Source organism: Actinia tenebrosa, unplaced genomic scaffold, assembly GCF_029948245.1.
Source record: "Actinia tenebrosa isolate PJP-AT-01 unplaced genomic scaffold, QUT_ActTen_1.0 PGA_scaffold10__47_contigs__length_13832649, whole genome shotgun sequence".
Lineage (NCBI taxonomy): Eukaryota > Metazoa > Cnidaria > Anthozoa > Actiniaria > Actiniidae > Actinia > Actinia tenebrosa.
The window spans coordinates 10,880,435-10,907,805 of NW_028292570.1; the positions used below are offsets into that span (position 1 = coordinate 10,880,435).

Here is a 27,371-nt window from a genome sequence, read left to right on the forward strand (position 1 = left end):
TTTCGTAAGTCAATACATTTTCTGTAAGACCAAAACTCTTGATGATTTGTAAACGCAAAAATAACTTGGAATAAACTGATAATCAGTATTGTACAGATAAAAGCAGGTATAGTATAATTTCAATTAAGAAACGTTTCAATTTGGGACAGTTTTTTTGATTGGTTACCCCCAAAAACGCAAGGCATTATGGGGATGTGAAAGTCGAGAATACAAAAATTTCCGGATACGTGTGGACGGGGCCTTACTAAATGCATTTCAAATGGAAAGGAGAGGGTATGCGTTCAAAACTATCAGAGTTCAAATCATGATCTTTGACTTAGCTGTTCATGGCAAGGGGTTAATCATCTACGATCCAGAAGATAATTTTTGTGGAGGGAGAACATAATGTATATGCAAAAATTTTGACACTTTTATACAATTATATCGAAAGAATGATTTACAATTTGTTTTCAGCTATTCATAAACTCTATTTACAGTTCCACTGTTTTCTCTCTCAGTGTTTATAGCACCTACGAAATAATCTGTATAAGCTTGCACTAATGTCCATTTACAGGCTGAGATTCCTGAAGTTGACTGATTCCCAAATCTGTCCACTTTTCTTCTTGTTCCTTCAGAGATTCCACAGTACCACTATCTAGCAGATCAAATTCATCAAACAAATGAAGTCAAATATCTTAAAGGCCCGCTTTTGCAACGATTTGATGTACGTTGTTTGAGGCGATTTTAAGTTATTGTCAGATATGGTAAAGGTTTACGTTTTAGCATTATTCCAGACACCAACATTACCTAGACAAAATGTCTATTTAGATGCATAAAAAAATTCTTATATTTTCAAAAATCGCACCTCAAATCGTCGCAAAAATCGACAGTGTAAATCGCCTTAAAGTGCACCTTACCCCTGATACAATACTTTCAGTATTGATTCTACATAATGTAAATAGTTGAATGGTGAAATATTTCTTCATTTGAATGTTGCTTATTTAAGTTATGAAGGTTTATACTCTTCCAATATGTTAATGCTGTGACGTCACCCCAGGCTTCACTAGATATACACATTTTGACTGGTTCATGCGAACACTTTTTAAAAAGAATCATCATTAAACTCAAGGTTTCTACAATGTTTATTGTAAATCAGATGTCTCATAATGGCTAGTGTTTAGTATTAGAAATTAAAATAAATACACTCAAAAGCCTGGGGTGACGTCACAGTCAGCAACGTAATGGAAATATAAACCTTCATAACTTAAAGACGCAACATTCAAATGAAGAAGTATTTCACCATTCAACTTTTCACTTTATGTAGAATCAATACTGAAAGTATTGTATCGGGGGTTAGGTGTACTTTAAGGTGGCTTGGTCCATAACGTCTTTTACACAAGCTATCTTTTTTAACAAAAAAAACTCCAAATAAAAAAATGGCTTTCCTTTTATCGACATAGTATTGCAAAGGTAACTTTATACAGCTATTTTAAAATACATTGTCGGTCTGAGATCAGTAATCTGCGATATGAATAAATGAACTAAATTCATTTTTGTCAATGGATTGTGAGCTGTGAGTTGTGAAAAATATGTAGAAAAGTGCACATAATTGTTTTTCTTCTTAATTTAGTAGTTTGCAAGTTAAAATCTAAATAAAATTATGCAACCAGCTTTGAGAGATGACCTGCGCTGGCGAATTGTCTCAGATTTCTGATCTCCAACCGACGTTTTTTTAAAAAATAGATGTACAGTATGTGATCAGTTTGTAACAACATACACTTTAGGGCCAAATGTAAGATTAAAAAACTCATGGATAATTAAAAAAGGAAAACACAATAGAAATCATTGTCCGTGGAGGAGGTTGTATATCTGATACAAAATCGTCCTGATTTGCATAAACTTTAACTCCAATTTTCTTAGCCAAATTCAATTTTTTCTTTAAAATTACAGTAGAACATGAATGTATACACCTAGACGTTTCATAAGTAATATACAATATTCGTGTCTGTGTTGTATCAGATATACAATCACTCGCCTTCGGCTCGTGGTCGTATATCTGATACAACACGGCCACTCATGCTGTATATATTAATAACTCACTGGGTTAATACGTCACCCTCTTTAAATAAAGTTTATTGATTGATTAAGGTTCATGTTACTTTTTGGTGACTGATATATTGGTTATTCATGAAGGCCCTATGTGGCACGAAGAGCTAGGAGAAGATACAACTGTAGGTATTGGTTATCAGTGTTTAGTAAAAATGCACAGGTGATTATAGAAAATCTCGTGCGCTGATTGGTCGAGAAACTAACACTATCACACGATAATCACCTCGAGCGATAATCCAAAATGCCGGCCAGCCGCTTTGTTGCTGTTACCAGAAAAAAATGTCTTTTATCTTCTTTTCCTTTTTTTGAAAGAATCATCTGTGTATTTATACTAAAACAATTATTTGCCTCACCCTCAGTGAACATCAGGGAATATTTACCTCGCCACTCGAAGACTTGCGTCTCGGTAAATATATCCCCGATATTCACTTGGCCTTTGGCGAATAATTGTTAAATAATTGTCCTTAAATTCCACTTAGAAAACTCCTTAATAATTCATGAAGGAAACACAATAGGAATCATGACCATGAAGGTGATTTTATATCTGATATAGATTCGTCTTCATTTGCATAAACTTTAACTTGGATTTTCTCTATCAAACTTGGTCCATTTCGTAAAGTATTCTGTACAATATGAAAACATCCATCATGAGTTTTCTAAGCCGTTTAATAAACTCACAGATCGTGTTTTATCGGGTCTAAAACAACTCGGCTACGCCTCCTGTTTTATACCCGATAAAACACTCCTGCTCGTTTATTAAACATTACTTATACTAAAAGCTTCATGTTCTAAAAGCTTATTAAGCCACCTTAAGCATATAGGGTCACCGTATCGGATGTAACATATAATTACTGTATTTACTCTAGTTTACTCTCTGTCATATCTCTGTCCTCTTTTGAAGAAGAAATTATATGGGTCCACTCAAAGGAAGGATGGAAGGGAAAAAGGAATAAATCAGTAAAGAAATAAAGCTGAAGATAAACGTGTACTCACTGTCAGTATCATCTATTGGAGGGAGCTCAAACTCTGGTACAGCTATCTCTGAAACCAGAAAGGTGGCACACACAAGATAAAAACGTAAGGTAGATATAAAGAGATTGATACACACTGAAAATATTGGCTTCATTTTGCATAGTCAGCAGTAAGATTGGTCTAATGCCAATTTTTTCTGTCTCCTCCCTTCTCAGATTCCTGATGAGTTTATAATATTTCCACTGGTTAGTGTCAGTGTGACAGGATGTCAGGTGGAGGACTGACCGGTTGTCATGGTTACCTCCTTGCCGCCAGAGAGTACCATATCCCTTGTGGTGACATCAAGGCACCCAAGCCCATCCTTATAGATGCTGATAAGTTTAGTTGGAAATTAAAGTGCTTATGAAACCAAATTTTCACCTTGTACTTTATTATGAAATATTAAAATTCATGAGTTTTTAATTATAAAGGTGTTTTTTTTGTTTTTTTTTTGAAATTCAGTTTTTGAGAATACTTTTTTTTGCCTTCGAAAACTGACAGTGAGTACCAAAAAGTATCAGGTTCCTGGGACCTAATCTTTAACAAATAGACATCAGCTTTTTGTGTCTGTCCTCTTATTGACAATGAATTGCGTCATCACATTGTCAAAGTAGTGTGGATTCACGAGGCGTAGCCGAGTGGATCCGCATACTACTTTGACAATGTGATGTCGAAAATTATCGTCAATAGTAGGTGAGACACATAAAAAACTGATGTCTATTTGTTATTTACAATAACAAAAACAATAAAAACTTCTCACTTTTAGTGATCAAAACAACCAACGTAAAGAGCGCGCGCTCATTGACGTCAGCTTTATCTGTCTGTCCTCTTATTGATGATAAAAAATAACCAATCAGCGATTGAGAAATTTGTAAGTTATTGTAAAAACCTGTTTTGATGATGTCACTGTGAGGCTGCTGCAATTCTTGACAGTTCAGTTGTAGTGTTGAAGTGCTTATTTCTTGTCATAGTTTTTGTACTTCCAAGCATTTTTGACTAATCAAAATCCTAATGCAAGGACGAGTATAGCTAGTGTGATGATCAGACAGAAAAATTTTAATTTTGAAAGCATTTTCAGACTTATTAAACAAAGACGAATCTTGTGCAGATGACTGGAATTTCATTTAGAAAAGGATGAAAATGGCCCTACGGTAGATAGCTTAAGTTTACTTTAAGACAAAATCAGTCAATCCAGTTCTAAACCTGATGTGCTTTCTGAGATAGATCACAAAGATCTTCCAGAAACAACTTTTAAGCAATCTTCAAGTAGGATAAAAAATGTCTTACACATGAGAATAGACAGAAGTTTTTGGAGACAAAAATATGTTTATTGCAGAGTTAAATTGGAAGTTTGTGTAGACGTCAAGATTAGTACCCCATTCACACCTAAACGTGTTTAGTTAAACTATGTTTTCATTAGGAAAAAAATTGAGAAACTACAAACCTACAATATAATGAAACTTTCTAAAATATTGTCAGAGCAAGACAAAGGATAGTTTACATGTATTGTTTCACCAAAGATTGTGCATTGTTCGTAGATAGTTTTCCAAACCTATTTAGTTAAACCACTTTAAAACGTGTTTAAGCCTTGGCGTGAATGGGGTATAGGCTTTTTATAGCTTTTGATGTTATTCAAATATCATTTTAAGGCCATGAGTTTATCAGTATTACCGTAAACATGTACCTGTAGCGACGAGTCCTCACAGTGACATCACATATTTCCTTCGACCACACAAAAACAACGAAAAAAAAAATTTCTCAAAAGCTGAATAAAATTAAAGGCGCTCAAGAAGCGCATGTGGTTAGTCCAAAGAAGTAAAATAAAAGGTGTGAGGACAGGAGAGATCATACTAAAGTCTTCCAAAGTCATTAATAATTCATGATTTCAACCATGTGGTCAGAACAGAACAAGGAAATGAACTTGTATATAAAATCAAGAAAGGGTATTTCCCATGAACTTTAAAAATTTGTCAAAAGTGAAACGTAAATCCTCAGTGTACATACATGGGAAATTATGCGCATGATCAGAAGGGCCTAAGGCAGTTTTCATAGCTTTCAATTTTTGTACATCTTCGATTATTTTATTTAAAATTTTTGGTTTTATTAGTGTTGGAGGTTCTTAATGCCATATAAAATATTTGAACCATGTGTTTTATTAAAAACTTTTACATTTGAATAAACACTGCTGCTCGTTGAACAACTGTTTTCATTGATCTTTGTTGTTCAGTTTTAAATCTGCTGCATATAAGGAAGAACCTATTTATCACATGATTGCAAAGAAATGGAAATAGTTTTAAGACAATGTTGCCTTGTTGATTGGCAGAGTTAAAGTGCCGAGCAACTGGTTTAGATAAATCTTTCTTGCGAATGTCGTAAAGGTGGTCTCTAAAACGATCACCTAATCGGCGGCCAGTTTCTCCAACATAGAGCATGTTACAGCGTGAACATTGAATGCAGTAGATGACGTTAGAAGAAGTACAATTCATTTCATTGGCCGTTGCCTTAATGCTAAAGTTATCCCTGTTGGTTTTCGCGTCAATTTTAGTCCTTCCAATTTTGGTGTAGGTTCTACTAAGTACTTTTTCGATGTGTCATCGGCGTGCAATTCATTTTCTCGTTCAATCATGCGTTCTACTATTCGTGCCATGTGTATCAAACGTAACATTTTGTCTCGAGACATTGCAGCTTGCGTTCTCAGTCTTTCCGACGTTTGTCCTGCCATCTTAGTTAGTTCCATTCGCCATAAAATTCACGAACTTAACAGTTCTTTGTATCAAAGTTTATGCGCACTCAAAAGCCGCAAATTCGCTGCTCTTTTTAATAACGCCTATAATGTTCTTGCTAATGATGTTAATTATGTTGAAAGTAATGATGTTGTTGGTGTATGTAATGATTATGAAGTTGCAATTAATAATGATTCAGTTGTCAATAATGATAATAATGTTGTTAATAATAATATGCCTAATGCTCCTTCTGACAACAACCTTGTTGTCAACGATCATAATTCTTCGGGGTATCTTTCCAATGACAACAATGTTGTCAACAACATTTCTCGTCACGACGATCGATCTAGTCATACTTTTCAAGATAAAAAATCTGTCTTTACTATTCCTGACAATCTCCCGCTTTCTGAGGCTGAAATCTCTGTTTTGAGCAAAGGTCTCAACTTTATTCCTATTTCTAGAAAAACTGATGTTTTTCAAATCAACAATGATTCTGAATCTTTCTTTCGTCGTACTCGACTCAAAGCTTTTTTTCATGCTGATAATTCTTCGACAAATACTTCTGATCGTGATATTTTTCAACTCCTCAACCCGCGTAAATCTAATTGGATCCCCCCTGAGGGCCAATTTGCTTCTTTAGATTTATTCATTAACAAATGTCGTCACGATCTTTCTACTCTCAACTTTAAACGTAAACTTAATTTTTCCAACCTTTCCACTGATGAATGGACGGCACTTCGTAATCTTCGCTCTCGTACTGATATCACCATCAAGCCCGCTGATAAAGGTGGTGCTGTTGTCGTTTGGCGCACCGATGTGTACAAAGAGGAAGCTTTACGCCAACTCTCGGACACCAATTTTTACCTTGAAATCAACAAAGACCTCACACCTACCTACCAGCAAACTGTCAAAGACACTATTAACTCTTTTATTTCTGACGGCAGTCTTCCAGCTACTGCCAACAATCTTATCATTAACACTCCCCGCACCTCTCATGTTTACTTTTTACCTAAAATTCACAAACCTAATAATCCTGGCCGTCCTATTGTATCAGCTTGTAGTTGTCCCACCGAACTTATTTCTAGCTTTCTTGACTCTCTTATGTCACCTATCGTTCAGACTCTACCCACCTACATTAAAGACACTAATCACGCCCTCAGGATTTTTAATGACTTTCATTTTCAAAATTCTCAATCCAAGTTTTTATTTACCATGGATGTTAAATCTTTATATACCGTCATTCCTAATGATGAAGGTCTCAATGCTCTCAAACATTTTTTTGATCTTCGCACCGTTTTAGAACCTAGCACTCCTACTTTATTGCGTTTAGCTGAACTTGTTCTCACCCTTAATTGTTTTTCCTTTGGCGACCGCTTTTTTCGACAGATTAACGGTGTAGCTATGGGCACCAAAATGGGACCTAGCTATGCTAATTTATTTGTTGGCTACATCGAGCAACAGATTTTTGATCTCTATCCAGGCATTAAACCTGAGCTTTTTGGTCGCTACATTGACGATTGTATTGGTGCTACTTCTTGTTCAAAACAAGACCTAGATTCTTTTATTCTCTATGTCAATTCTTTTCACCCAGCTCTTGAATTCACTTGGGACATTAGTGAAACTTCTGTCACATTTCTTGACATTTCTGTGAGTATTTCTGCTAATCATCTCAATACCACTATTCATTATAAGCCCACAGACTCTCATTCATATTTACTTTATTCCTCTTCACACCCTAAACAAACTCTCAATTCTATTCCTTTTTCGCAATTCTTACGTTTGCGCCGTCTTTGCAGTGACGACACTGATTTTTCTCACAAATGTCAAGAAATGCGTTCCTTTTTTCTTAATCGTGGTTACCCTATTACCATCATCGACCGTGCTATGCTTAAAGCTTCTTCCATAGATCGTAACACTGCTCTCACCCCTAAATCACACAATTCTAACCTTAACCACATTCCATTCACTATCACTTACCATCCTATTAACAACTCTATCAAACCTGTCATTAATCGTAACTTCAATTTACTCAACTCTGATCCCACCACGTCCAACATTTTCAAAGAACGCCCTCTTTTTTCGTTCAAAAGGGACCGTAATTTACGCTCTTTCTTAGTTAAAGGTGTACTTCCTTCTAATAAAGAACCCGGTACTTTTCGCTGTTCTCGCAAACGTTGCTACACTTGCCTCTTTGTTGCTTCACATACTTCTATTAAAGGTCCCAAATCCACCTTTAATATTACAGATCATTTTGATTGTACTTCTTCTAACGTCATCTACTGCATTCAATGTTCACGCTGTAACATGCTCTATGTTGGAGAAACTGGCCGCCGATTAGGTGATCGTTTTAGAGACCACCTTTACGACATTCGCAAGAAAGATTTATCTAAACCAGTTGCTCGGCACTTTAATTCTGCTAATCACTCTGAGCTTAATGCTATTGTTTTTGGTCTGTGTTTAACCCACTGCAGCAACAATCATCGTAAAACAAAAGAAATGCGCTTAATTCATTCACTTGGCACCGTTAATCCCCACGGGATGAACGAACGCTTCGCTTATAATTAAGTTATTTCCCACCTATTGTTGTTTTCGATCCTTTTGTTTTCCTTTGTTAAATGGCTTGCTTTTTTCTTATTGGTTTGTTTTCTCTCTCCTCTACTATATAAACATCTCTCTTACTCTTACTTTCTATTGACTCCGACGAAGGACTAACGTCCGAAACGTCATTTACTATTTTCACTACGGTGTATAACTTATCATTCTACGATAACTGTTTTATTAGAAACACCGACGCAGTCCACGCTAGTGTTTACTAGCCATCATCTACCCGGGGGGGAAGGTCTAGTGGCCCACAGCAACACGGTACAAATTGGTCAGCCGTCTTGTTTTTGCAATTTCGCTGTCAAGATCGGCCATGAAAACTGTTATTCCACTGCTTAGAGATGTATAATGAAAGCTCTAACAGTTAAATGAACTGATAAATTCAGTAAATTAAAAACTTACTGAATAAAATGCGAAAAAATGATTCGCCCTACCAGAGGAGGGAAAGTGGTTCATGCTACGCGATAGAATAGTGGTTAGCGCTCTATCGACAGACTAACCACAAAAATTACTCCATGATAGCTAGAAACTAATGAATTTCACTATTTTATAATAAAATACAAGGTGAAAATAAATATGTTTTCATAAGCACTTTAAGGGCAGAGTGGAAGAACCTCTCACTTCTGGGGCTTCAGGTTTGATTCCTGGACTTGGCTTGAGTTTTTAATGTCTTTCCCTGATTAAAGGTTTCCATTTTTCAGCCGTGCTACCTACGTACAGCACAATTTGAAAAACGTGTTGCAAGACAAGTTGCAGCAATCGTTGCAAAAAGGAGAATTTGCTTTACTTTTGGTAACAATTTCATCTCCTTCGCATTGTGTTAACCCTCATGCAACTTGTGTCGCAACGCTGTTGTGAGACAAGTGGCAGAGAAAACTGCTTCGCTTCGTGTAATCGCAATGACAATGACAAGCTTTTCTTAATAACAACCAACAAGCTACATGTCGTTTCGTTATATCTCAAGAGATTTGGATTCCTGTGGTTCAAGTATAGACAGTTGGAAATTGTTGTTATTTTAGTGTTTGAGGTTGTAGAAATATGAAAAAACACTCAAATAAGGTAATACCCAGCGTTGTAGAGATTTCCTCTTTCTGTCCTCGGTAAGATGGGTAGAGACTAAATATTTCGACTAACCTTCATTTGGTAGCTTTTCGTTTTTCCATTCATCATCTATTATGTCCACTAACCTTCCGTTACGATGCGAATATGATAGCTCACTATCCTATAACAATAAAATAAGCGCTAAACTCCTATTTGATAAAGAAAAAGTACGAGAAAAATGATAAAAACGAAGAACCTACTTTTGACATTCTGAGTTTCTTTCCGCGCGAATCAAATACCAACAGGCGTTCCTAGTACACACAAGGAAACCCAACAACACTCTATCAAATAAGTTCTCAAGTCAAATAAAGAAGTGTTTCTTAATAATCTTAAATCTTTGATCTTAAAAGACTTATATCAAGGAGATAATAAATATAATTAAAATAAATTTAGAAGTGGTTTCAGAGAGAGAGAGAGAGAGAGAGAGAGAGAGAGAGAGAGAGAGAGAGAGAGAGAGCTTTACTGTCCCTACCCCTAAATGACATAATTTTGTCATGACAATATTCTCTAGCCTACCCCTGACAGTAACAAGGAATCGCCTTGCAACAAGAAGAAACAATGGCGGACGAACACAGTAATCCAGAAGTAGAGCAACTCAAGTGAGTATTTCCACCTTACTAGCTTCAAAAATATTAACTACTTTTAGTCATATGCCTTAATGAATAGCTAAAGAACACCTATGTTTATTTAATTTGGCAATTTTAGCTCGAATTGTTGTTTTTTAAAAGCCTTTTTGAGCGAGAAAGCCTGAAGTCGTTTACTATTCACGAGAACAGATGTTTCAGCGAAGATCATTTTAAAATGCAGCCAAAATGGCTGGCCTGTTTTGAACGTGGCTCTTTCGTATTGTTTAAAGCTTAGTGAATGCTTTACTGTTAGAGCTGTGGTTTTGACTCATTTAAGATTGAATCGAGTTCTAACTTCCTCTTCAATCTCTTTCGTATAAGACGAACAGCATTTTACAAAATTTGTGTTTATTCTACGACGTTTACCTTGTCAAAATGGCTTCAAATAAAAAATTATTATTGTTAAGAGTCTATAGCTTCGAAGAATAATGCGTATTTTGATCTACTGTGCCAGGAAATCTCAAAAATTATGGTTAATTGAGCTAAGAATAAGCTTACACTGTATCCGAGTTTATGGTAATAATACTGTACCTAAATTAGTATTATTTTACTCAAATCTTTCCTTCGTTCTCATCAAATATTTATTTCTGGTTTAAAAAATCCTTAATAAAAATTTTGGTGTTTGTTCTCAAAGTCCTGCATGTCTCAACTCGTATTATTGATTTTTCTTCAAAAAATTAATTTCCAAAAGCTTAAATTTGTACAACCTAAGACGATTATATATAGCAATTATTGCTTTACTGCTGCGTGTAAAGAGATTTTTAATTCATGTATATTTAGAGTATATTCAGTATTGCTTATGCTAAAGATAGATCGATGTCTTTTTTTTTTAATCCTTCATGTTTAAATATATAGCAGTTGCTTCTAATTGGTTCTGCTCCATTCTTTATTGATAAGTTATATTACCTAACATATATAAGTCATAACAATTTTGAATCTTTCATCAGAAATCATATTGCTGCATGTTTGATCAGCAGTTGAGTTAATTTTGCTCTTCATTCCGACATTCATTCGATTTCTGACAGGATGTTCCTGTATCTTGAAGCAATTTTGCATTGTTAGACATACATTTGCATATATTGGCTTTCATTTTGCCTTAGAAATATCCGTTTGAGGTCAGACTTTTTATTAATGGTTGCCTTCCAATTCTCTTACACTATAAGAGATTTCATTATTTGATCATTTTATACTACAAATTAAACAAAATGAAATCGTTAAACAATGTCCTACATTAAAGACCTGAGGTAAGAATGGTAATCCTGACTTCTTTTTGAGAAGAAAAAGAATGTTTATTAAACTTTGCTAAAATTAGGTTATTTTTAGACATTTTTGCCAAATTTTTTAACAAGCTTCTCGATTTTAATCTTAAGTTTTGATAAAAAAATTGAAATTTTAAATATAAACAAAATAATATTATTGATATAAAACAGTACATAAAGCATTGGATCTATACTTTATTATATTGATATTATATGTATGCATATTTATCTATGTACAGAATTATAAGTATTACTAGGTTAAACGCTGTAGGGGATTGCTTAAACTATTTGTGTTAGAAGTCTGAAGTGTGTCTGGTGGATGTGAAAGGACCACAAGGGGATGGGCTGTTTTGCTAATAGCCACTACATGTTCAAGTCTTAGGTTGAGCACTTTTAGTTTTCTACATACTAGACTGTTGACTGTTATATTTTCAAATCTAAGCCATCTGCTTTCAAGAGTGCTCCTTGCATTGATATATCATTGACAATAGTCACTATTAGAAGGTCAGATATGGCCTATTATGGCAGCACTATTTAACTGTTATTCACCAAAGGTGTAGTGATTAATCAGTTTGGTAAATATTTACTATACAGTCACATAATTTATTATACACATAATCATCTCAAGGGAAATGGTTAGTTTTGTTTTCCCAAGAGTCTCTATGTTTCCCTATACTAGGCGAAGCTGATCTGTGAGCTAGCTATGCCCTGACTTAGATCAGTCCGGTAATCGTGTATTTCATGACCAGGCCAACACATGTCAGTCGACTATCGCCCGACTGTTGGTCGTCTGTGTTGGCCGGCTATCAGCCGTGTGTTGGCCGTGTGTCGGCCGACCATCGGCCAACACACGATCAACAGTTTTGATACTTCTTCAGGTTTTGTTGTCAGTCGATGCACGTCCAACGCACGACCAACAGTGGGCCAATTATCGGTAAAGTGTTGGTGAAGTGTCGATAATTTTTAAAGAACAGTAATCGTGAACACTAATCAGTGATCAGTAATGATGATTTTTTAAAGAACAGGATTAAGATATAATGGAGCAGTAATAAGCTTGTGGGAAAAGTTTTATGTGATTTTATGTGATTCGTACTCACCAGATAGTGATAACGTCGGATAACCTTCTAAAATTTTTAAAGAACTTTCTTTTGAAGTGTTTTATTTATCATTTTAACCAAAAACATGTTTCAAGAAAAATCTGGAAAAATCGTTAAAAACTTTTGTTCTTTTAATTCAAGTCTTTGTTTTTATAAGTCGATGAAAGATTAAAGATTTGATAATGGAGTGTTGGTGAAGTGACGGTCAAGTGTTGGCCAACACGGCCAATAGTTGGGCAACTGTCGACCAACAGTCGGGCGATAATCGACCGACACGTGTCGGCTGGTCATGAAGTACACGATTACCGATCAGTCCAGAGGTTGTTTCAAGGTTTGATCTGTGTGTCAGTGGCAACAGTGCCCTGCACAGTTATGGGTGGCATGGCTTTAGTCGTTTACCTTTCACTTCTCACCACTGTGGTCCAGGTTCAAGCCTGGATCATATGTGAGTTGAGTTTGTTTGATGTGTCGTTCTCTCCCTTGCCACGAGGGTTTTCTCTAGGTTCTCCGGTTTCCTTCCTTAGTAAAAATCAAAATGTGAGTTGAGTGTTGTTTGCTGTGAATATAGAATGTAGTGGTAGTGCGTGCGGAGGGAGCCTCATGGAAGAGCCCCGTTCAAAGAGTGATTGTTGTAAAATATAAGTTATAACATTATAGTTCAGCTCAGGGGTTAAATTGCTTCAGAGTTTGATCTGTGAGTTAGCTGCGGGTGTGCCCTGACTTACATCAGTCCAGAGGTTGTTTTAGGGTTTGTTCTCTGTGAGTAAGCCATGGTTGTGTGTTGACCTACAATAGATCAGCTCAGAAATTGCTAAAGGGTTTTATCTGTGAGTTAGCTGCTGCAGTGTCCTGAATTAATTGTTTCTGGGGGTTCAATCTGTAAGTTAGCCATTCCCTGAAGTTAGCCCAGAGGTTGTTTCTGGGTTGAAACTGCTGGTTAGCCATGTCATGACTTAGATCAGTGCAGAGGTTGTTTAAGGCTTGAAACTGCTGGTTAGCCATGTCGTGACTTAGATCAGTGCAGAGGTTGTTTAAGGCTTGAAATTGCTGGTTAGCCATGTCGTGACTTAGATCAGTGCAGAGGTTGTTTAAGGCTTGAAACTGCTGGTTAGCCATGTCGTGACTTAGATCAGTGCAGAGGTTGTTTCTGGGTTGAAACTGCTGGTTAGCCATGTCATGACTTAGATCAGCGCAGAGGTTGTTTCAGGGTTTCATAACATTGAAGTTTGGTTTAAAGCTGTAGAACACTGAGAACACTACTTGATATTGTTACAAAGCATTATATATCAGGCTCTCAACATTTAGAAAAAAATAAGCTGTGGCATATTAACAGACTGGATCATTTTATCTCTGCAATGGAATTTAGAATTTTATTCATTTATTGTTTTTTTTAAGTCAAAAAACCTGGTAGACCTGGAAAAAACCCTCAAAATTTAGGAGAGAACCAATAATTAAGTAGCTCTACTCATACACCTAATTCAAAAAACATTGCCATCGCCAAAGGCGATAGGTCATTCCGACATGGAAATGGTTTTGTTGAATGCAAAAGGTTCATACTCTTGAAGAGAAGAAGAAGAAGAAACACAAGTCATTCCAGCTATTCTTGGATCTTGAAATGACATAAATTATATCCTCTCGCTTTATACAGTCTTTCTTATTTATCTTTGTGAGAATTTTGTTGAAAGAGATATAAATTATATTATTTTCGTCAAGCTACTATAATTTTTCCAGTCGGGATTCAAACCTTAGACCTTCTGTTGGATAGTATATACATAGTATATAAAATACACATAATTGTATATAGTTTATTTTTTAGATATTGTATTATTTTGTTTTATACATACGCACGACCCCACAAGCTTCATAGCTTTAATTTTTAAATCCTGTTTAAATAAAGTTAATGTATATATGTATTTATGTATGACAGATGCTCTAACTGTCAAGCTACTTAATTTAATTATGCTACTTAATTATGTTTTGTCAAGATAATTTTTCTGTTAATCAAAATAATATGATCATCCGGGTGGATGTAGTCCTGAGAAGGACTCTGTTTGATGTGACTGACGTTTCAACAAGTTACTTTTATTCTTCACTTGACTCTGAAGATGACTTTCGCTCAGGTTGTCGAAACGTCAGTCACATCAAAACAGTCCTTCTCAGGACTACATCCACCCGGATGATCATATTACTTCAATTAACATTCATTCACCTGGGTTCAGACTGTTCTATACAATAATTTTTCTCGTAAAAAATTCTGAGAAAAATCAGCTTGTACAGTGTAGCATAGTTTACACATTAACTAATTTACCAAGGATAAAATCTTGTAATGTTCATGTAATTATTGTTTGATCATAGCTGGTATCATGGTCCTATAACAAGACATCATGCTGAAGCTCTACTTATGTCAAATGGAGTTGATGGTAGCTATTTACTGAGAGACAGTGCTACATCCAAAGGAGAGTACTCACTGTCCTGCAGGTAATGTGATTATTGATGTGAAAAAAATGAATAAATGAAAGCAAGAATGAATGAATGAATAGACTAATGAATTTATTACTTAATAATAATTATTATTATTATAAATAATAAATAACTTTATTGACAATAATAATTAACTAATAATTCATTATAATATGAGACGTGATAAGAATATTGCTATAATTATAAAACAAAAAAGGAGAGATTATGAATATAAAATAACAAATCTATATAATATTTACTTATTTATCTATGAAAACATATTTGTAAAATAAATTAATAGCTCAAAACACGAGTCCAGCTCTTCACACTGATATAATACTATATTAAAACTATACATTTATTATTAAAATCTAAATATTTCTAAATTTCCGCTACATTGGCGTTAAGATTAAAGTCATCCAAGAATTCATTGTCCTTAAAAAAAGGGATTCTTGTCCGCCTGACACACATGTGTACTGACTTAATTATTTCAAAAGATAATCGAGTTCTAATCCATGTTATAGTACTTATTATAGTACTACATATTATTATAATAATATTTATTATTATTAATTAAATTATTATTATTATTATTATCATGGTGAACTTGATAGATAAAATCTCACTAAATGTATCAACATCATTGTGGGCTTAGCCAAGGCAATGTGGACTAAGTATAGTTATTGTTATTATTATTATCATCATTATTATTATTATTATTATTATTATTATTATTATTATTATTATCATGGTGAACTTGATAGATAAAATCTCACTAAATGTATCAACATCATTGCGGGCTTAGCCGAGGCAATGTGGACTAAGTATAGTTATTATTATTATTATTATTATTATTGTTATTATTATTATTGTTATTATTATTATTATTGTTATTATTATTATTATTATTATTATTATTATTATACAAGTATTTGATTAAAGATTTGAGCAGTAAATTTAATTGCGTTCAATTTGTAAACCTCTCGATGAGTTCTCGTGGCGTCCTGTCTGACAAATGTTCTACATTTTTTGACATGATGAGTAACATTGGAGTTGACAAAAAACAACAACACTATATAATCAAAAAAATAATGAATCTTGCCATTAGAGCCACGTATTATATATTATAAAATAACTGTTATGAATGTCGCGTTATGATTGGTTTGGAGCGCATGCTTTATGAGAGCACATTGCACGGTCGCACACTTTTCGTTGCGTCATTCCTATCTATTATTGTAATTTGTATTTTATAAAAGAAATAAAAAACTTACTTGCTGTGCTCTGTGCAGTCATAAAGCACTTGGGGATTGGCAGAACACTCGAGAAGTGTCCAGAAGCACTCCGCTACGCGTCGTGCTTCTCCTAACACTTCTCTCTTGTTCTGCCAACCCCCGCGTGCTTTATGGCAACACACAGCACGCGCACGCGTTTTCTATTTCTTCATTTTGTTGTAAAAATAAGATTTGGGAAAGCCCAGACTTGATAAAATTTTAATTTCTATCTATCTATATATCTATCTATATCATTTATGTATCAATCAATTTCAAGTAGCCAGTTGTTAATTGCCTATACGTAGAGAGATTTACGAGAAAAAGAATAAAGTTTCCATTATTATTATTATTATTGAATGATGATAAAATGAAAAAAATTAAGAATTAATAAAAGGATAGATGAATGGTCACACACATTGTGCATGACTTCAGTAACTAAATTTGGATGTATTGTATACTCTGTTGTCAGGTGTGCCGATTCAGTAAAACATTTCCAGATTGGTAGAGATGGGGACCAGCAGTATACATTTGGCATGGGCAAGTTCTCCAGCCTCAGTGAATTTGTTCAGCACTTTGAAAACAAGCCATTGATTGGTGGAGAGTCTGGTAGGTTGATCTGAACTGTATTTAAGATTTCCTCGCAGGCATTTACAGTAGTTCCAGTTTTACACTGAATAGACCCTTTTCGAGTTCCAAATTACCGCTGTGTTTCTTGATTACAGACTCATTTTCTCACGCTTAGCGTCGATTTTGTGAAGAATATTCACGTGTTCCAGTCGAGGTCTGTCAAGTTTCAAAGTGTTTGTATTGTTGAAGTTGTGCATTCTTTACTTTACCATTGGTATTTGTGAATATTTAGACACTGATGCGAGGCTAAGCCTGAGTAAATGAGTCTGTAATCAAGGAACACAGTGGTAATTTGGAACTTGAAAAGGGTCAATTGAAATATGGCCAGCAACTTGAATAACTATTTTTCTGGACTGAATATATATATACCATATTCACAGGGCCAGATCCAGGAATCAAAGAAAGGGTGGGTCTGAAAACTTTGTCCTGAGAGAAAACCTTCAAGACTGTATCCAGATATTTTATTTTGCCAAGTCATAGAGAAAAATCACTTAAAGGGGGAGCAGCTGCCCCGTCAACCCATCACTAAATGCACCCCTAAATGCACCACTAATTCATTTGAAAAGTTCTCTTTTGTTGTTTTCATGTGAACATGAGGATAGTAAGTCCAGAACAATAGTTATTCAAATTGGTCACCATATTTCAATTCAGTCTATGTACTAGTGGATTTATCCCCGTATTTTAATCCCATATGTCAGCCTGAACATTACTTATAGTATGCATAGAAAATACACTGTAATTGTTGATTGGTATTTTTTTCTGTAGGTGTTCTTACTCTGCTTAAGTATCCCTACCCACGTGATGTGGATGAGCCCTCAACGTATGAGAAAGTAAGGGTCCATGCGGAATGGGGCAAAAACCGAGCTAGCACTGAGAACTCTGCCGAGGGGCACGTACACTCTGTGAGTATAGTAATAATGCACTTGTTTGATTATTTAAAAGCTTGTTATGCAGTTCATTTTGAGATAGCACACATGGTGCATTGTGGTCAACCTTGGGTACATGTACAAACTATCTTTTGTTCATAATGCCTTATATGGCATGTTATTTGTACCCAAGCTAGACCATGCCTCACAGTGAACAGCCTGGTGCATTGTGGTCTACCTTGGGTTCATGTACATGTGCAAACCATCTTTTGTTCATAATACCTTATATGACATGTTATTTGTACCCAAGCTAGACCATGCCTCACAGTGAACAGCCTGGTACATTGTGTTCTACCTTAAGTACAACATGCCTTACCTTACTGTATGTCATGTTGTTTGTACCCAAGCTACACGTTGCCTCACAGTGAACAGCCTGGTACATTGTGTTCTACCTTAAGTACAACATGCCTTACCTTACTGTATGTCATGTTGTTTGTACCCAAGCTACATCATGCTCCATGTTAGCCTGTGTACTTGGGGACATTTTGTAAAAAAGGAAAGAAAACCAGAGAACCCAGAGAAAAATCCTCAAAGCACAAGAAAGACTTAGAACTCTACTCACATATGACACCAAGCCCGATTTGACTTGAACCTGGGCTGCATTCATGAGAAGCAAGCACTCTCACTGCTATGCCACCTGTGATTTATTCTAACGTTATAAAGTTAAATCCTCTTGAAAAAGTGCTTGAATCTTATCTTGCCAAAGTTACACATACCATGACTCTCTACCTCCACATACTTACCTCACTACACATGGTAATATTGTCCTGTCTTCAGGACCATACTACCTCCGCATACATGTACTTACCTCACTACACATGGTAATATTGTTCTGTCTTCAGGACCATACTACCTCCACATACACTTAGCTCACTACACATGGTAATTGTCCTGTCTTCAGGACCATACTACCTCCACATACTTATCTCACTACACATGGTAATTGACCTGTCTTCAGGACCATACTACCTCCACATACTTATCTCACTACACATTGTAATATTGTCCTGTCTTCAGGACCATACTACCTCCACATACTTACCTCACTACACATGGTAATATTGTCCTGTCTTCAGGACCATACTACCTCCACATACTTACCTCACTACACATGGTAATATTGTCCTGTCTTCAGGACCATACTACCTCCACATACTTACCTCACTACACATGGTAATTGTCCAGTCTTCAGGACCATACTACCTCCACATACGTACCTCACTACACATGGTAATTGTCCAGTCTTCAGGACCATACTACCTCCACATACGTACCTCACTACACATGGTAACGTGATTGTCCTGTCTTCAGGACCATACATCCCATAGGCATTTTCGGAGCATTTTCTTGTTGTTTGTACCCAAGCTAGACCATAATGCACCTTGTTTAATGTCAGTTAATACTTTGCTCTGTGGTCGTACATGGACAGTGCAGGCTGTTCAGCAGCTGCCAGAACTCCATGTAATTTTTTCCCCCTGCCTTGTTATTTGTCTCATTTCTCCTTCTCAACATGAATGCAGTTTGCATCAAAAGAAGGCTACTTGACAAAGCTTGGAGGAACAATCAAGGTTAGAAATTTTTTTTTTTTTTTGCATTTATTATAAATATAAGTATACTGATCATAGCACACTTTGTGATACGTACCATTAAGCACAAATAAAACCAATCTAGTATATAAATTAACACTAAAACTAGACACTGATATAAATACTATATACATTTTGTCGTTAATTTGTTAATTTAATCAAAAAATGAAACCGTAAAGTGTAAAAATAAATATCGTATTACTAAAATTAAAAATGATTTATCTTAAACATCAGGTCTTTAATTGGTTCCTTTAATTGCATGCCTATGATTATGAAAATGTTTTATCTGTCTAACTGTCTTCTAAACACTTCGTTTTTTTCTTTTTTCCATGTATCCTCACACGTACACTGTAATTATCCATCCGCTTGGCACTAAATCAATGAATGGACACACCCATACACTACAGAAAGTGAGTCATAAGCACACAGCCTTATCTTGAAATAATATGTACATATAATGCAAATAATTGTTAATTTTGGGTGCGTCTATCGTTACTTGGCGGAGGTGGACACACCCATACACCAAAGAAATTGAGTGACAAGCACAGAACTGTACCTTCAATTACTGTGTTCATATAATGCATGTACATATAATACATATCCGATTAATTAATCTCTATTACAGGTATGATAATATTAATGGGTGTGTCCACCCCCGTCAAAGGTGGACACACCCATACACCAAAGAAATTGAGTAACAAGTAAAAAGCAACACGCAGAAAGTCTAAATTTCAACTACAGTAAAAAACAGCCTATAAGAACCTATATTTTTCCAAGTTATTACAAAATAGCTGTTATAATTATTGTGATCTGATTAGTTGGGGGCACATGCTTTATGAGAGAATACACCACTTACAAAATAACAGCTATTCTAATTCGTACTTTGATTACACAATCCTACTGGTTGTGCTTCTGTAACACTTGTCTTGTGTTCTGCCAGTCCCAGCATGCTTTATGTACGGCAGCACCACATGTTTTCTATTTCTTCATTATGGTTAGAATGGAAGCACCATTCCAAACATTTGTAACTTTAATTTGTTCTAAACATAATCATTTCTAAAGACATAAATTTCTTATTTCATAATTATAATAACATAATATTATAATAGTCAAAGATCTCTTGCACTAACTAAATTCCCATCTTGGGTCACCATTTTATTTAATCTTCCAAGACTTGGTGCGAGGGGTCTATTTCAGTCTAATAACTTATCTTCTAAAACTACTCTAATAAATAAACTTGTTTGAATTTTTAAGAGCCGCAAAGGGTAGTTGCAGAAAACATCCATACCTTCCCCATCAGCCAAGGGGGATTGGAACTTTCAAGGGGTGGGGAGGGTCTGGGAAGGGAAATTTGTGACATTTTTTTTTTTTAGGGTTACAATAATATTAATAATAACTATTAATAATAACAATATTCAAAGTAATTTACAAATAAAACAAACAAAAACAAAACAAACAAAAGATCCATATCATTCTGCAATAGTCAGGGCAAACTTCTCTGTTATTTTCCTTTTAACTTTTTCCCACTTATTATAGAACTGGAAGACTAGATGGTTTGTGCTGATCAAAAATGAACTCAAATATTATAAATCAAAAGGAGTAAGTAATCGGTAATCGTGTAGTTCATGACCAGCCGACACATGTCGGTCGACTATCGCCCGACTGTTGGTAGACAGTTGCCCGACTGTCGGCTGTCTATCGGCCATGTGTTGGCCGTGTTTTGGTTGAGCGTTGGCCGGCTATCGGCTGTGTATCAGCCGACTATCAGGCAACACACGGTCGACAGTTTTGTGTGCTTCTTTGGGTTTTGTTGTCGGTCGATGCACAGTCAACGCATGACCAACAGTCGGCCAATTATCGGTAAAGTGTTAATGAAGTGTCAATGATATTTTAAATAACAGGATTAAAATATAATGAGACAGTAATAAGCTCGTGGGAAAAGTCTTACGTGATTTGGGGTTAGACAAAACTTTGGACATATTCTCAATCTTAATGTATTGTTTTGTCTTGTCTTAGTAGTCTCTCACTTATTCACCAACTGTCACCACAGGTGACCCCCTATCATAAATAAATTGTTAACTTGCTGTTTTGCTTCTGTGCTTCAAGGTTTCTCTCTCTGGGGTCCTCCCACCATATTTTCAATTTTATCTGACATTGAATGAATCCAATGGCATTCAACTTTTTGTGACCTATGAAGTACTTTTATTTTTTAGGATAAAGAACCAATCAGATCACTGGATTTAGAAGAATGTCACGAGGTGGCAAAAGAGGACTCTGTAGGAAAAGCAAACTGTTTTAGGTACGTGCTAGAAATTACAAGGTGAAAAATATGTGTAGTATTAGTACAATATGTCCCAGATGTCTTATTCCATCCATCCACCCACCCATTCATCCACCCATTCATCCACCCATTCATCCATCCCTTCATCCATCCCTCCATCCATCCATCCACCCACCCACCCACCCACCCATTCATCCACCCATTCATCCATCCCTTCATCCATCCCTCCATCCATCCATCCCTCCATCCATCCATCCATCCACCCACCCACCCACCCATTCATCCATCTCTTCATCCATCCCTCCATCCATCCCTCCATCCATCCATCCATCCACCCACCCATTCATCCATCTCTTCATCCATCCCTCCATCCATCCATCCATTTTCCACATCCATCCAGCTCATATCTTTTTTTTCAATATGCCCTTCTAAAAAAGCATTCTTTCGTTGATTTTGTTCTTGTGACATTAGTCATGATAATTAATAACAAAACACATCAGAACAGAACAGAAGTTTTGTTGCTCTTTTAAAAATATTGATTACATTTGCTGACAATATAGAGAAATTTAGATATAATATAAATGTATAATAAATATTTATAATAAAGTGATAAGGAAAATTACACTAATTTCTATTCATATTATTTGTGCATATGACAATACAGACTGAGAATAGAGATTAGTTGAGATATTTGAGCCTGGAGGACATCATGCAATATGTTGTCTAAAATATTTAGAATTGCTTGTTTAGGATTGTGATGCCAAGCAGGACATTCTACTGCTTTGCAAACTCTTCCCAGGAAGCAGAGGAATGGATTAAAATGCTTCAATGGAAACTGGTAATCAATACATACAATTACTTATTAGATATTTTCTTAGGTATACACCAAATCAATTGTCCTATTTCACTATGACGTCACATCAAAACAATGTAATGTTTAAACGCAAAGGATCATGGTCGTTGTAAGGGGTCAAATCAACGCAAATTCACCGAAAACTCCTATCAATCCACGAAGAGAAGTAGAATAGCCAGCAAACGCTCAGAATACTTTTTAGTACATATTAACACATATTATATCTGAAAACCAGGCCATTTTAGATTAAACTGTTTCACTAGGAGCAGATTTTGTTGAATTTTCTATTGGATTTAGCGATTCTATCAAACAGATAAACAAGCAGTGATGCCATAATGAAATAGGGTAATTAATATGGTGGGCAATTTGAATAACTATTGTTCTGCACTTGACTAGCGACTGACAAGCCTCATGTTCAATGTAAAAATAAGAGGTTTCTCATGTATGAAACGAGAGGCTAGTCAGGCGCCAGTCAGTCCAGAACAACAGTTATTCAAATTGGTCACCATATTTCGATTTGGTCTATGAAGGGCTGATATTTCACAACTTGTAAAATATGTATTTTTTTCAATTTTTTTTTTTTTTTTTTTTTTTTAATATTTGAATGTCAAGCCTTGCGGCAACAAACAAACTAGGCTTTAATTCTTGCGAGAATAAATATTGCTGCTACATGATAAAGGTCTATTCACCCACAAAACACAGGGTTCCCAGGGGTCAGGGAAAAGTCAGGGAATTTTGTTTAAAGTTAACCATCAGTATCCGTGTGATACTCATACTGTTTGCAATTTTTGAATAGACTGATAAATGTTTTCAAATAATGAGAAAAATATTGAAGTATTTAGTACTGTTTATGCTGGACAGTTTAATTACATTGGGTATCCTGTGTAATATGATAAGAGCGGGGCCTAGGTAAAGCTTAGGCATGTGGCCCATGCTTGCCCATGCGGCTCAACAAGGTCCGTGAAAACTGTTATTTAGTCAGGAGAAAAGTCAGGGAAAAGTCAGGGAATTTTTATTTTCAAAATGGCTGGGAACCCTGACACATGACCAAATTTGATCAAATGACATCACATTCAATTGTATATTATAACAGCTGTTTTAAAAAAAGGTTGGTGAAAGTGTTGTTGAATCTTGCACATTTCATGTTGCATACCAAGGTCAACTGCACTATAAATGTGCAGTGATTTCCATCCTTGAAAGGTCACATGATATGAAATTTTCCTAAACTTTGTCTTCACATTTTTGTGGCATAATTTATCCTGTGCTGACATTATTTACATACAAAATGCGTTGCAAGCTTAGCAACATGCAACAAAACCTTCACCAAACGTTTTTGAAATAGCTGTATATAATCTGCAGCTCAGGTCTGATGTTCCATGTGAGTTTTTTGTTCTTTTCTCATATAAGGATACTTCTAACCTTATATCATTCACTTTAAACATCCCCATGTAATACCATCCCCTGTGTCCATGCTTGTCTACATTAACCATGAGGGCACAATCAAACCAACCACTCCAGGAGTGTAAACTTTGCAGTGGATTTAAGAACCAATACTGATAGAATACAAGACATTAACTTTATTTCAAGAAGGAAATGCTTTTAGCCTAACACAGTTTCCTGACATACGGCCCTCCAACTGACTGCTCTTTACAGTCAAACTACCTCAAGCGTGAACACGTAGAGGTCATTAATGACTTTATTTTTGGATTCTTGATTTCATTTTTCGATTCGAAGATTCATTAATGAAAACGAATCTTCAATATTCAAAAAAAAATAATAATTTGATTAACTTGGCTCGTAGGCTCTTGTTTATAGCGCAAACAGAAGGTAAGTCATTAATATTACATATTCCTTGCACAAAAAGTAGTTTTTGCATTTCAGTTGCATATATGCTTGGCTTTTGTATATGCCAGGCTTTGAAGATTCGTTTTCATTGATGAATCTTCGAATCGAATAATGAAATCAAGAATCCAAAAATAAAGTCATTAATGAACTCTACGTGTTCGCGCTTGAGGTAGTTTGACTGTAAGCAGTCCTTTAGTCCTCCAACATACATTGGAAATCTAGTGGAATTGAGGCTTATGCTGTAAAAGTTAGATAAATTTGTCTCATTTTCCTTTCATTTATTTTTTCCTTTTTCTTCTATTGATCATTTATGTCTTTTCCTTTTTTTCAGGAAAATTTGTCATCAAGCAATAAACGGCTTTCTACAGTTAGATGACATCAAAATTCTATTGTTCTTAGAAAAATAACCTTATCCATATTAACTAGATATGTAAAGTATTATTTAAGTGGAAATGCAAGTCACATCAGTACACAGTGCAATTTAGTTTACAACCTGGAAATGCAATGATTTCAGATTTGATGTAACAAAAAAATTGCAGTGTGTGTCCAAGGACTGAGGACAGGGAGGGTAAGGTACAGCCATGCATCTGTCTTCATCTTGCGTGGTATGATGAACATTGTGGGTGATTTACATATCACTGTGCCTAAAACTGTACAGACTTAAAAGAGGGAGGGTCCCTGGAGATTCTTGCTTGATACAATATTGAATAACAATAGCGACTTTTGAATCTCACACGTGAAATCAACACAATTTGCTGTTGTGACGAAGCTGGTTTTAATGGATCATGTTAATTTCCACAACATTCCATAAGCATGTCACCTTGAAAGAGTTGTTTTTCTACAATGTACCATTTCGTGGAAACGTTTTCATCAAGGTCCACCAGAACCTTATTAACATTGTCATGACAACAAATTTTACGATTACACACAGTCATGTGATTGGTAAGCAATGGAAAGGTTACTTGTACAACCTTTAGCCTTTTCAATTTTTAATTTGCTGGAGACCATGATATTACTGTATGTTAATTGATATACAAGCTGTGGACTAGACCTTGGGTATAATGACTGCATGCTACTATTTTGCCACTCATTCTCTTCACGCACAGCTGTTAAACAAAGAAGCAATACTCCAAGGAATGAAGTGTTGCTTGAAATGGGAAAAAAGTACACCCAAGGTAAAGAGGTCCATTTTAAAAAGAGAAAAGCTTGGGCATTACTAGTTATGTAATGGCTTTGAATTGGGTGGCATGCTGTGAAATATACCACAATTAAGGCATTTGAATAATTTCTTTGGGTGCACAAGCCATCAGGCCTGTGTAGCATACAATAAACTGTATGTTATCCTAAGAGTCACTTTAGATACGGACAATTTGAAAAACGTTGTCGTCGATCGTCTCAAGCCTACGCGACTAGACCGAAAGGAATATGGGTAAAAATCACTGAAGGGTTTAAATATTCGTTCTGAATTGATTGTTCCCGCTAGTAATAAGATAATAATGGCGAGAAACAATCCATCAAATGTATGTCTTTAGTAGTTATGATTCAGTTCACATGAATTTCGAAAATTTGAAGGCATTAAGAAAACGTGTCCTTCAACACTTCCCGCTCGCCTATGAAGGTTCGTGCTGTAAACCAGGCATATCTAGTCAGATAAAATTATGGAGTCAACTCGGCTTCAATGATTGCTACCCAGAATTCCTTTCGGTCCAGTCGCGTAGGCTTGAGTTGGTCGACGACAACATTTTTTGAATTGACTGTAAACAAGACTTTACCTTGAAGTGGCATATGATGGATAGAGGCACCCTGGGTACACAAGTCTTTGGTCGGGTGCGTGTATATAACTTAGAAAATACAAGGCTAATGAGAATATTCCATTGGTGTGAGATCAGAAAGTATCAAGAACTGTTCTATCCCATACCATATAAAACTCCAGCACATGATGGGAAGAATGAATGCAATACTGACAAACTACAGACTTTCTGTTTGTCTGTATGTTCTATATTAGTATGGGATAAAACAGATAATTTTAAATGATATATGTTACTGGATAACTAAAAAACATGTGAACTAACTATAAAACAAATTTGATTTCAATTCAACATTTTGCTGACTAGCTTTTATTCCACCTACTTCTTGGCTGTTTAAACTGAGGCCTATCCTTTATTGAGTGGGGAGATCCAGTTTTAAGTAAATGGTACGTTGTAGTACTGCCTTCCGTGACTCAGTAAGAAATTCTTGACCCTCCTATAAAGTCAAGCCTCCTCTAGCTTTTGTCAATTAGGTTGGACCCTCCACAAGGTCAATTTTTTTTTTGCAAACCCCTTGTTAAACCCCAGTCCCCTCCCTCTCAAGTAAAAAACTGACCTACCCTTAATGCAGCTCATTTGCAGGTTAACCATTCAACTTTAAATGATGAATGTGTTAATATATATACAGTGCCACTACATCAACCAAGGCCTCCCAAACAAATTTCAAGTCAAACTCACAAATCACATTTTTAACGCTGCATAACAGGTGAATGAGTGAATTTTGGATTTTAAACTGTTTCTTGTTCACTTCTTATCATACACGCACTCGTATAAAGTAAAATATATGACTTTAAAGAGGAAAATGTGAAAATTTGTACAGAGAGATTCTATTGTTTACATACTAAATCATGATTGGCTAACTTTTATGATCATTTGTCTGGGTGGCCTTGGTTGGTGTAGTCGCACAGTAATCCAGAAAAAAACTTACCTTGACAATTATAAACCTGGTTGTTATATGTTCTGTAAAATCCCAGTCACAAACCACAGGCTTATAATCATTCTTACACCTACCCAGAGGTTGTTTCAGGATTTGATCTGTGAGTTAGCCATGCCCTGACTTAGATCAGCCCAGAGGTTGTTTCAGAGTATGATCTGTGAGTTAGCCATGCCCTGACTTAGATCAGCCCAGAGGTTGTTTCAGGGTTCTATCTGTGAGTTAGCCATACCCTGACTTAGATCAGCCCAGAGGTTGTTTCAGGGTTAAATCT

General features: G+C 35.7%; 3 protein-coding genes across 4 annotated transcripts; 2 read left to right on the forward strand and 1 right to left on the reverse strand.

Annotated features, from left to right (window-relative positions):
- Positions 1–387: 387 nt before the first annotated feature.
- On the reverse strand, positions 388–9,853 carry LOC116299133 (anaphase-promoting complex subunit 13). 2 transcript variants are annotated; one of them, XM_031707767.2, is made up of 4 exons: positions 9,725–9,853; positions 9,558–9,645; positions 3,082–3,129; positions 388–634 (listed from the first exon to the last, which is right to left on the reverse strand). In XM_031707767.2, the coding sequence occupies exons 1-4, from the start codon at positions 9,731–9,733 to the stop codon at positions 537–539; spliced, it is 243 nt and encodes an 80-aa protein (XP_031563627.1). In that variant the 5' UTR covers positions 9,734–9,853; the 3' UTR covers positions 388–536. The 2 variants fall into 2 exon arrangements, with proteins under 2 accessions (XP_031563627.1, XP_088882395.1); XM_089026269.1 differs by lacking the exon at positions 3,082–3,129.
- Positions 6,666–8,534, forward strand: LOC148913020 (uncharacterized). The gene has a single exon (XM_089026651.1). It carries the CDS (start codon positions 6,924–6,926, stop codon positions 8,385–8,387), a length of 1,464 nt encoding a protein of 487 aa, XP_088882777.1. The 5' UTR covers positions 6,666–6,923; the 3' UTR covers positions 8,388–8,534.
- Positions 9,854–10,064: 211 nt separating the features above from the next.
- Positions 10,065–26,454, forward strand: LOC116299116 (dual adapter for phosphotyrosine and 3-phosphotyrosine and 3-phosphoinositide). The gene is made up of 9 exons (XM_031707752.2): positions 10,065–10,123; positions 14,862–14,984; positions 16,707–16,843; positions 17,630–17,766; positions 19,311–19,358; positions 20,913–20,975; positions 21,590–21,675; positions 22,408–22,495; positions 24,687–26,454. Exons 1-9 carry the CDS (start codon positions 10,083–10,085, stop codon positions 24,729–24,731), a joined length of 768 nt encoding a protein of 255 aa, XP_031563612.1. The 5' UTR covers positions 10,065–10,082; the 3' UTR covers positions 24,732–26,454.
- Positions 26,455–27,371: the final 917 nt, after the last annotated feature.